Source organism: Phyllobates terribilis, unplaced genomic scaffold, assembly GCF_046119375.1.
Source record: "Phyllobates terribilis strain yellow unplaced genomic scaffold, ASM4611937v1 Scaffold_13__5_contigs__length_258822181, whole genome shotgun sequence".
NCBI classification, from domain to species: domain Eukaryota; kingdom Metazoa; phylum Chordata; class Amphibia; order Anura; family Dendrobatidae; genus Phyllobates; species Phyllobates terribilis.
The window spans coordinates 111,219,405-111,231,628 of NW_027362773.1; the positions used below are offsets into that span (position 1 = coordinate 111,219,405).

The window sequence follows — 12,224 nt, forward strand, 5'->3', positions numbered from 1 at the left end:
TCTTCCAGAGTGCTCTGGATCTCAGACTTGGCTGAAGGTTCACCTTCCAACAAGACAATGACCATAAGCACACAGCTAAAATAACAAAGGAGTGGCTTCAGAACAACTCTGTGACCATTCTTGACTGGCGCAGCCAGAGCCCTGACCTAAACCCAATTGAGCATCTCTGGAGAGACCTGAAAATGGCTGTCCACCAACGTTCACCATCCAACCTGACGCAACTGGAGAGGATCTGCAAGGAAGAATGGCAGAGGATCCCCAAATCCAGGTGTGAAAAACTTGTTGCATCATTCCCAAGAAGACTCATGACTGTACTAGCTCAAAAGGGTGCTTCTACTCAATACTGAGCAAAGGGTCTGAATACTTATGACCATGTGATATTTCAGCTTTTCTTTTTTAATAAATTTGCAAAAATTTCTACATTTCTGTTTTTTTCTCAGTCAAGATGGGGTGCAGAGTGTACTTTAATGAGAAAAAAATTAACTTTTTAGAATTTACCAAATGGCTGCAATGAAACAAAGAGTGAAAATTTAAAGGGGTCTGAATACTTTCCGTACCCACTGTACATTTGTCGTGTTTGCCTATATGTTATGTTTAACCATCTGTCTTGAGCAGATGGGTTTTCTACTCTCACTCCCTACTGTGTAAATTATTTAAGGAAAGATCCCTTCGTATTCTTTACCACTTTCTTTCTTTCATCCTAGGTGGGGCAGATCACCGCACCACAGCCCTCTGGTATTTTGTCACTCCTTGTGTTGGGACCTTTATCTCCATCGCCTGTTATTTCCTACTTTATCGTATGGCAAGTATTACATTATAAATCATTTAAAGGTTTTTTTTTTTTTTTTTATTTTTTCAGGCTAAACATAAATGTCTGCAGTGTGTGACTGCAGATTACCCAATGCTGACCATGTGTTATACAATACTATTGCAATCTTGAACGATCGTCACATGCCACATAATGGCGATCAAGTGCCGACTAACAACTTTTCCTGCTTCTCTCAATGTTCTAGTGAGAACAGCGGATGAGAAGGTAGTCAGCACAAGACCGCCAGCATGCACATCACATACATGATTATTTGAGCTGGCAATAGAGGGGAACCCTAACACTATGCATATGTATGTGGTGCCTGGAGAACCCCCTTTTAAACCACTAAGCAAATGTTTTTCTACACAGTGTTCCAAATTATTATGCAAATAATATTTTCTCAGATTTTCCCAAATTACCTATATGAATTGCAGTCATTGTAATTTTCCAGTCAAATAACTATTAGAGGACAATTGAAAGGTTTTTGTACAAACTGCCTATGATAACAGTATATTTTTTAAAAAATAAAAAACTCAAACTGCACTCAAAATGCATGTTCCAAATTATTATGCACAGCAGAGTTTTCAACCTTTTCATTTTAATAAAGAACAAAAAAATGGTCATTTTTGAAATTATAAGCATTAGCAGGTTATTACAAACTGAAATCAAACAGTTTTCAACTCAAAACTTTATTCTAGGTGATGTTACATTTGCACATAGGACCGCTTGTTCGAAAGGAGGTTCTGAACTCTCTCGTCCATTGAATTTGTCAGGTTTTGGATGGTTTCTGCTTTAATTGTTTTGCATGAGGACAGAATACCCTCCCAGAGCTGTTGCTTAGATGTGAAGTGCCTCCCGCCATCATAGACACTCCGTTTGATGATGCTCCAGAGGTTCTCAATGGGGTTGAGGTCAGGGGAGCATGGGTGCCACACCATAAGTTTGTCCCCTTTTATGCCCATAGCAGCCAGAGATGCAGATGTGTTATGTGCAGCATGAGACGGGGCATTATCATGCATGAAATGATCTCGATGGTCCAGATGGATGGAGTGGAGGATGGCTGGTTGATGGACACCCCATGCAAACACGGCTACGGCGCTAACAAGGAGGAGGTGGAGTAATGTTTTGGGCTGGAATCATGGGGAGAGAGATTGTCGGCCCTTTTAGGATCCCTGAAGGGGTAAAGATGAACTCCATAATGTATGTTGAGTTTCTCAAACAGCACTTCCTTCCATGGTTCAAGAAGAAGAACCGTGCATTCCGCAGCAAGATCATTTTCATGCATGATAATGCCCCGTCTCATGCTGCATATAACACATCTGCATCTCTGGCTGCTATGGGCATAAAAGGGGACAAACTTATGGTGTGGCACCCATGCTCCCCTGACCTCAACCCCATTGAGAACCTCTGGAGCATCATCAAAAGGAGTGTCTATGATGGCGGGAGGCAGTTCACATCTAAGCAACAGCTCTGGGAGGGTATTCTGTCCTCATGCAAAACAATTGAAGCAGAAACCATCCAAAACCTGACATTCAATGGATGAGAGAGTTCAGAAGCTCCTTTCGAACAAGGGGTCCTATGTGTAAATGTAACATCACCTAGAATAAAGTTTTGAGGTGAAAACTGTTTGATTTCAGTTTGTAATAACCTGCTAATGCTTATAATTGCAAAAATGACCATTTTTTTGTTCTTTATTAAAATGAAAAGGTTGAAAACTCTGCTGTGCATAATAATTTGGAACATGCATTTTGAGTGCAGTTTGAGTTTTTTATTTTTTTAATATACTGTTATCATAGGCAGTTTGTACAAAAACCTTTCAATTGTACTCTAATAGTTATTTGACTGGAAAATTACAATGACTGCAATTCATATAGGTAATTTGGGAAAATCTGAGAAAATATTATTTGCATAATAATTTGGAACACATTGTATTTTGAACGCAAATCTAATTTTCAATCATTTTGAGATAATAATGCAAGTGCTTTTCAATTTAGCACTTCATGCTGTCTCTAACCTGTTGTCTGTGTAGTAACAAATCATTTTTATTTTACTTTTCTTTATTTTATTTTCTTTAATTCAGGATTTTGCACAACATTATCTCTCCAAGTCCAACACTAACAATTCAAAGTCCTATGAGCTCGAGACAAAAACTGAGCTGTTACACCAAGGTACAGGCCTATTCTATCAGCACAGACACATTGCTGGTGAAGTCTATGAATGCTAAAATATTATCTCTCTTATAAGGAGAGGAAAACGGAGACGCGGCAGGACAGAAGAAAGCTGTTCTTCTATTAAAGGATGCAGAGTCTGGAGGTGTTGGCGAGCAGAAGCAAAGCGTATCTGTCTGGATTGTTTTCAATAAGGTAAGAACATTTTGTTCTTTAAGATATTCAGATGAGTCTGTTTCATGCATTATAATCAGCATTTGGATTTTGATGCCTCTTTTACCATTTTTCTTAAAGAAATGTTTTATTCCCTCAGCCTCTGTTAATGAAGTGCAAGTGCGGTAATATATTTGCCAATTTCTCCAGTTTCCAGCGCCGCTTCAGTCCTCTTCCTGATCATGTCACTTTTCCAACTTGCCGGATCACACTGCGGTCTCTGCATGAGCCGAATGTCTCTCTTAGGTCACGTTCACACCTTCAGTATTTTCCCTCAGTATTTGTAAGACAAAACCAGGAGAGGGTGAAAAATAAAGACGTGGTGACGTGTTTCTATTAAACGTTTCCTCTGATTGTTTCACTCCTGATTTTGGCTTAAAAATACTGATGTATAATACTGAACGTGTGAATATAGCCTAACAATGTAAGTCTATGGAACATCAGAATGAGGCTTACATTGTAAAAACAACTTCCTACCCTTACACGGACCAGGGTATGATCCAGCGAATTGGAATTGTAGTGAGAAAAAGATCAAAGCGACGCTAAAAATGGGGAAAATGGCGATCAGCGAGTATATCACTGCACTTACACTACATATATATGTATATAGGTTTAGGGCATAAAACATTTCAGGGGAGTGCTTCTTTAAGTTCTTTATTGTGTGTAAAAGTTGGCATCACTCTAGTGTATCTAAGTGAAAAGAAATTTTCAGTAATTTTTTTAGCCTTTTGATGACGTGGCAGAACAAATGATTGGGAAATATGATTAATTCCCCCTTTCCTATGTGTCATTGTCTCGTCTTATTTTGTCATTGTTCGTGTTCAAATGTAATCATAAGATGTGAACTCTTCAATGCTAAGTTAATTTATTGTTGCTGATAGATTATTAAAGCGGTATTTTAATCTCCAAGATCCTATCCCAATATGTATTAGATTTAATAATAATAATAATAATAATAATATTAGCAAATACCTCCAATTAGCAATGTAGTATAGTTTTTCTGATTCTCTGTATCCCTTACCCCATGTGCAGGGCATTGCAGGACCTTAGGTATCCAAGGTAACGACCACTCATACAGTGACAGTTAGCTAGTTGCTAGTGGTCGTAACCATGGATACCTAAGATCCTGCAATGCCTGCACATGAGGAAAGAGACATAGCAAATCAGAAGAACTGTACTACATTTCTAATTGGATGTATTTGCTAATATTATTGTTATTACACCTACTACATATTGGGATAGCATCTTGGAGATGGGAATACCCCTTCAAGTTATAATATTTTTACTTTTATTTTTTAAAAATTCGGTTAAATAAAAAAAAAAAATATGATTGATTAATTTTAGATTCTACAAGTAATAAATTCGCTAGTCATCCATCTATTACAAGTTACTGTACACCCTAATAAGTAAGAAATTCTTACAATTTCATAAGTGAACAGTGTTATTTCAAAATGTCATTCTCCAGATTCCTGTTTTGCTTTCATTTCCAGTATTATTGCAAAGAAAACTCATTGGGAAATGTTGAAGCATTCCAGAATTATTACCATAAAAAGTGACACATGGCAGACGTGAAAAATGAGGCTTGGTCATTAAAAGGGAGTGAACGGGAATAAAGTTCATTTCCTGACAGTAGCCAGGCCTTCAGAACGGCAGTCGCACGGCTACTAACCTACAGTTTAACCCCATATCCGCAGGTTAATAGCGTTTGGGGACATGACCGATTCACTTTCAAGGCAAAAATTGGCTCTGTCACTAAGGTGTTAACAGTAGTCAGTAATTAATGCCGCAGGAAGTACTTGACGTCCTTTCTTTATATTTTTAATTCCTTTTGCATCAGCTTTTGGCTTTGACTTAAAAAAAAAAAATGGTATGAAAAGCTGCAGTGGAAGAAAGCCAAGGCATTTTTATAAGCCGGAGCCAGGAGTGGATTCAAAAGGAATGGGAAACATAAAAGAAAGCTCTGTATCTCTCCTTCCTGCTCCATCCACTACTGGTTTTGGCTTAAAAGAAACCTGTTTGTGTGTTTCCTGACCTAAGGCTTTTTATCCATGGTTGTAAATCTACATGCGTCTGTTGTCTGCTTATTCTCCTTACCCCATAAAACAAGTTTATAGTAGAGGCAGGAGAAATGACGATTCTGCTGTATAGCCTGTATTACAGCTATACACGGCTGTCGTCGATGCGTCTTTTCACCATAACATACTCGAATAGTAGCCTACATGATTTTATAATGTGAAAGTCCTGGTGTAAACCTATAAAAAAAAAACATTGATTTTAGTATTGGAAACCTCTGCATTGCAAATCACAAAAACATGAGCTCGTTTCTTTCATGCAGTGAAAACTCCGTTTTGGAAATGCTGCCTCTAAAATGAGTTATTAATTTTTCTGATGCAAAATTTTTTTTTTTTTTATCTTTTTCCTGCAGATTTGGGTGATGGCTCTAACTATTGTGATCACATTTGGGGTAACCCTATCTGTATTCCCTGCAATCACAGCAAAAGTCATTAGCCATAGTGAAAATGAAGGCTGGAGTGAGTGTCATTTGTTTTGTTTTTTTTCTCTTCTTATTCATTTAAGCTTTTATATTCTGATTTGATCTTTTCATCTCGTGTTTTTGCTACTGTATATTGTAGAAAAGTTCTTCACTCCTGTTAGCTGCTTCTTGATTTTTAATATCATGGACTGGATTGGACGCAGTATTACTACAAAAACCTTGTGGGTGAGTGTTGATCCATAAATTTAAATCTTTTCATCCTATTTGTAATAACAAAGGAAAAGCGCCCCCCTCTCCCACCCTTACCCCTATTGAATTCTTAATTGTTGCTCCACCTAGAAAGACTCCTTCGGGTATATGCACATAGCGCCTTTTAGACGCCAGCGTACCCGTTGAGTTTTTCCTACAAAAGTTGCTTCAGGAATATTTTGCCATATTTTGACATCTTTTGCTTTTCTTATTTCTTTTTTATTGTATGTATTAATAATGAGTAGCTTCAAAGCAGAAGCAGCCAGAAAAAAATGGTCAGGTCACTTCTTTTTTCGGCTTTGGAAGCCTGGTTGGTTAAAAGAAGCTAGAAAAAATGGAATATATGAACAACAAGTCGTTTTTACATTGCTATTTTTGCGTTATATTTTTTTGCGCTTTCTCAGGCAGGTCCCTCTGTGCACATACCATTAGGTGAATGCAGCAGCAAAGGAGTTATTGTTTGTGAAATGTAACCTGGCCAGATGACTTTCGGCTGACCACACGTTCAACCGACTGATATTTCTCCTGACTAAGAAATATGCTTAGCATGGCCCCTGTTTATTCCCATCTCCCTTTTGTATAAAGTGCTGATAGACCATTTTTGGCTGCTGCTTATGTCCGTGAGGATCCTATTTTCAGTCGACCTCATACACATCTCTCTTTTTTATTGGCTGACTTTTATCCAGCTCTTTGTCAAATGCTTCAGTATATAGTTTTTCTCGGAGACAAATGTATGCCATTCCTGCATTGTTAAGCGATAAATGGAGTATATTCTATATCAGACTGCTTATTTATCGTGATCGCTCGGCTGATGGCCATCTCATCCAACTTTCCTACTTGGCCAAGCGCTTCTGTGTTCTCTACAAGAAAGCCGCCAACTGACACGTTTTTTGTGAACAATGCAATCAACAGTCCGAAATTGGACATGCACGACGACTTCTCTCCCTACCGTCAGTCGGCTGGCACCCCATACACATTAGACCATCTGCTAAACACGATTGATATTGGCAGGTTCAGCCGACATTAGCCTAATGTTTATGGTACTTTGGACTCATCACAGAGTGTCAAGATGGAAACTTGAACTTGGGACTGCTACTCAGTACAAAGAAGACAAAGATATTGACTACTGCCTGGTACGACCTGGACACATTTGAGATGGATGACGACAAACTGGAAGTTGTAAAAGTATTCAACCTAACTGGAAGTTGTAAAAGTCTTCAACCTACTCAGATCGATGATCTCTCAAGATGCAGCGACGACATCGGAAGTCAATAGAATAGCTCTGGGCCAATCAACAATGAAACCATTGGACAAGGTCTTCAAATCGAGGAACATTTCACTGGTGTCAAACACACGACTCGTACATAGTTTGGTCTTTTCTGTAGTAACGTATGGATGCGAAACCTGGACGATAAAGAAATAAGAAGAATCAATGCCTTTGATATGTGATGCTGGAGAATGATGTTTTCAATACCATGGATGGCAAGAAGAACAAACAGATCAATTTTGGAACAAATCAAGCCAGACATGTCACTCAAATCAAGGATCACTAAGCTACGACTTGGCTGCTTATGACATATCATACGAAGAGAGCAATCACTGGAGAAGGACATCATAGGCTGAAGAATAGAAGGAACAAGGAGAAGAGGAAGACCAGCAACCCGATGGCTTGATACTATCAAAATAATGGTGGAGAAGACCCTGGTGGACCTATCTGGGCTCGCAGAACATCAATCTTCCTACAGATTGTTCATCTATCAAGTTGGCATGATTCGAGATTAAGATGAAGGCCGTAAAAAAATAAATAAATATATGGGCCTTTAAGAGTGAAACATTGTACTGCTAGGAATCTTTTATCTCCCTTGTGATCAAGGGAGGACGCCTGCTTACATGGAACCTTCAGACTGCGCCCTTTCGCATGGCTGGAAACTCTCTAGGCAAAGAATAGAGCCAAGTCATGATTGCCAATTACATAAAAATAATGTTTTGCTGTATCCAAGTCGATATCAAATACGCAGATCTTATAAATGACTAGTAATTTAGTGAATAGTTGCTGATTAAAATCTATTACTATGTAACTTGTTTGATTGTCTCTTCTCTTTCCTCAGCCGGGTCCTGATTGTAAATACCTGCCTTTACTCGCTGCGAGCCGCTCAATATTTGTACCTCTCTTTATGTTTTGTAACATTTCCGACCGCACGTACCTCTACAACTTCTTCTACAGTGATGCCTGGTTTATCATCTTCATGGTCTTCTTCTCTGTCAGCAATGGCTACTTTGTATCTCTCCCCATGTGTCTGGCACCCACGTAAGTAAAATTTAGCAAACTAAGTTTCGTTTTACACTATATGATATTCTGAAGACTTAACTTCAAAATGGTGTTATGTAGGAGCAATTGTCTTTAGTAACACAGAGATCTTTTAAAGGGAACGTGTCATCAGAAAATGACCTATTTAAATCTGTTTAATTTATTTTTTTTTTATGTTTTTCATGATTTTTTTTCATATCATTATTTTAATTTATTATTATTATTATTAAAAAAAACTCACAATTTTCACACTGGCCACTAGGCCTTACACTAGACCCGGTCATCAGCGGGTATCTGTCTAAGTGCAGTTACCATTGTGCTATTGGGTGCGTGTAGGATGTGAAGACAGATGAATAGGAGGGAACAGGGGCGAGTTAGGTTAGTGAGTTGAGGTGATAGGCCTGTCTAAAGATGTGTTTTTAAAGCACGCTTAAAAACATGGGGGCCAGGTATTAGTCGGATCATCTGGGGTAGTGCATTCCAGAACACTGGTGCAGCACGAGAGAAGTCTTGGAGATGGAGGTGTGAGGTTTGGATTATGGAGGAATTTAGTCTTGGATCAGTTACAGAACGGAGGGCACAGGTAGGGTGATAGAGATGAGGGAGGAGATATAGGGTGTTGCAGAACTGTGGAAAGCTTTGTGGGTGAGAGAGATACGTTCGTATTGTATTCTGTAGCGGATGGGCAACCAGTGTAATGACTGGCACAGGGTGGAGGCATCGGTGAAGCGGCTGGACTGAAATACGACCCTGGCTGCTTCATTCATGACGGATTGGAAAGGAGAAAGTTTGGTTAGAGGGAGACTGATCAGTAGAGAGTTGCAATAGTACAGACGAGAATGAATAAGAGTGACAGTAAGATTTTTTGCAATTTCAAAGGTGACAAAAGGTCGGATTCTGTATATGGTTTTAAAGTGCAAGTGACAAGAGCGGATGAGTGATCAGATATAGGGAATAAAGGAAATTTCTGTGTCAAATATGATCCCAAGACAGCGAGCATGCTGCTGAGGAGTTATGGTAGAACCAGCCAAGGAAATTGCAGTATCGGGTATAGCTAGGTTAGTAGAGGGAGGAAACACGAGAAGTTCAGTTTTGGAGAGAATCAATTTCGGAGAGATTCACTTTCAGATAGAGGGAGGACATGATGTCAGAGACCCCTTTAATGTCAGAACCAGTCTATTGCTGCCTATCCATGTGCCTATTGAAAAGAACAAGTAGTACGAGTCCAATATTAGACCTATCATGAACATTTCAAGGATTCTTGATTTTATATTTTTAACCCTTTTCTGACGTATGACCTAATAGTACGTCTTGGTGACCTGGGCCGATTGGACCAATGACGTACTATTAGGTCATATGGCAATCGCGCGGGGCGATCACTGCCGGGTGTCAGCTGATAGTCAGAGCTGACACCCGGTACTGTGTGCAGGGAGCGGTCCCGCACCGCTCCCGGCACATTAACCCCCGCAATGCTGCGATCGAAGTCGATCGCAGCATTGCGGTGGCAAGAGGAGGTGATCGGAATACTCACCTCCTCTTCCGGCCTCCAGCACTGTCTGCCGCGGCTTCCCGGATGTTGCCATGACGACCCGATGTCGTCATGAGAATATCCGGGTCACCAGACAGCAGGAAGATTCTTTGGTCATGCGCAGTGCATGACCAAACTATCTTCTCCCTGTGCAGCACTGACAGCCTGTATAGCACAGGAATGGTGCTGCATTCCTGTGCTATACAGGTGATCAGAATAAAAAAGTGAAAGTCCCAGAATGGGACACAGAATAAAAGTCCAAAAAGTGTTAAAAAATTGAGAAAAAAAATTGTAAAAATATTTAAAAAAAAAAAACACCAAAAGTAAAAATATAATGTACCCATATTATGAAAAAAAAAAAACCAATAAAAGTACACATATTTGGTATCGCCGCGTCCAGAACGACCTGACCTATAAAACTGTCCCACTAGTTAACCCCTTTAGTGAACACGGTAAAAAAAATAAATAAAAAACGAAGCAAAAAACAATGCTTTATCATCATACCGCCAAACAAAAAATGAAATAACACGCGATCGAAAAGACGAATATAAATAAAAATGGCACCGTTGAAAACGTCATCTTGTCCCACAAAAAACAAGCCGCCATACAGCTCCATCAGCCAAAAAATAAAAAAGTTATAGCTCTCAGAATAAAGCGATGCAAAAAAATATTTTTTTCTATAAAATAGCTTTTATTGTGCAAAAGCGCCAAAACATAGAAAAACTATATAAATGTAGTATTGCTATAAACGTACTGACCCGAAGAATAACGCTGCCTTATCAATTTTACCACACGCGGAACAGCATTAAAAAAAAAAAAACATAAAAAAAAATTCTGGAATTGCTGGTTTTTGTTTATTCTGCCTCCCAAAAATCGGAATAGAAAGTGATAAAAAAAAGTCATGTGCCTGAAAATGGTACCAATAAAAACGTCAACTCATCCCGCAAAAAACGAGCCGTCACATGACTGTTGGCCAAAATATGGAAAAATTATAGCTCTCAAAAATATGGAGATGCAAAAACTGGATTTTGCAAAAAAATGCGTCTTTTTGTGTGTGACAGCTGTCAATCCTGATATGATTCTGGTATCACTGTAATCGCACCGACCCGAAGAATAATCACTTATACCGCACGAGGAACGGCGTAAAAAATAAACTCTAGGGTTAGGGTTGTGATGGGGTTGAAGTATTCAAGTAAATTTTACATTCAAAAAGTCAAATGGCGCTCCTTCCCTTCTGAACCCTGCCGTGCGCCCAAACAGTGTTTTTCCCCCACATATGGGGTATCGGCTTACTCAGGAGAAATTGCACAACAAACTGCATGGTGCAATTTCTCCTGTTACCCTTATGAAAATGCAAAACTGGGGGCTGAAAAACATTTTTGTGGGAAAAATGTGAACATTTTATTTTTACGGCTCAATGTTCTAAACTTCTGTGAAGCACCTGGGGGTTCAAGGTGCTCACCACACATCTAGATAAGTTCCCTGAGGGGTCTAGTTTCCAAAATGGTGTCACTTGTGGGGGGTTTCCACTGTTTAGGCACATCAGGGGCTCCCCAAATGCAACATGGCGTCCTTCAAGATTGTTGGAAGACCATTTCCGGTGACTACCTCTTGAAGCTCATCAAGAGAATGCCAAGAGTGTGCAAAGCAGTCATCAAAGCAAAAGGTGGCTACTTTGAAGAACCTAGAATATAAGACATATTTTCAGTTGTTTCACACTTTTTTGTTAAGTATATAATTCCACATGTGTTAATTCATAGTTTTGATGCCTTCAGTGTGAATGTGCAATTTTCATAGTCATGAAAATACTGAAAAATCTTTAAATGAGAAGGTGTGTCCAAACTTTTGGTCTGTACTGTATCTCTCTGATTTAAGGGCATAAAAATTCAAATTTTGAAAATTGCTAAATTTTCGCCAAATTTCCATTTTTTCACAAATAAACACAAGTGATATCGAAGAAATTTTACCACTATCATGAAGTACAATATGTCACGAAAAAACATTCTCAGAATCAGGGGGATCCGTTGAAGCGTTCCAGGGTAATTACTTTATAAAGTGACAGTGGTCAGAATTGTAAAAATTAGCCTAGTCATTAACGTGCAAACCACCCTCGGGGGTAAAGGGGTTAATATAGACTTTTAAAAAAAAGTTGCTTTCGTGCATTTATGTGCAATTATTAAAAGTTTGTTTTTAAAACATGAAAAAAATAGAACCACATGAATTACATTTTTTTCATTTTATTTTCAATTTTTTCATTTTGTAACATTTCTAACATGCTTTTTTCTGTGCTGTTCAGATCTCTATGCATTTAGCTCTTTGTTGTCTAGTTAAATGATGTACCCCATTATAAGTCAGTGGGGCCAGTCAGGCACTGTTCCTGTCTATTTTGTCCCAGATTCAGCTCACTGTGAAAGATACAGGTGCGTCTCACAAAATTAGAATGTCATCAAAAAGTT

General features: G+C 38.9%; 1 protein-coding gene across 7 annotated transcripts in view; it reads left to right on the forward strand.

Moving 5' to 3' along the window:
* Positions 1 to 12,224, forward strand: part of SLC29A2 (solute carrier family 29 member 2) — a 43,782-nt gene that overhangs the window by 26,744 nt on the left and 4,814 nt on the right. For all 7 annotated transcript variants that reach the window (XM_073658421.1, XM_073658417.1, XM_073658422.1 and 4 more), the window contains exons 7-12: positions 705 to 802; positions 2,889 to 2,976; positions 3,053 to 3,171; positions 5,615 to 5,720; positions 5,823 to 5,908; positions 8,041 to 8,240. In XM_073658421.1, coding sequence (XP_073514522.1) covers positions 705 to 802; positions 2,889 to 2,976; positions 3,053 to 3,171; positions 5,615 to 5,720; positions 5,823 to 5,908; positions 8,041 to 8,240 — 697 coding nt within the window. The remainder of the gene's footprint in view (positions 1 to 704; positions 803 to 2,888; positions 2,977 to 3,052; positions 3,172 to 5,614; positions 5,721 to 5,822; positions 5,909 to 8,040; positions 8,241 to 12,224) is intronic.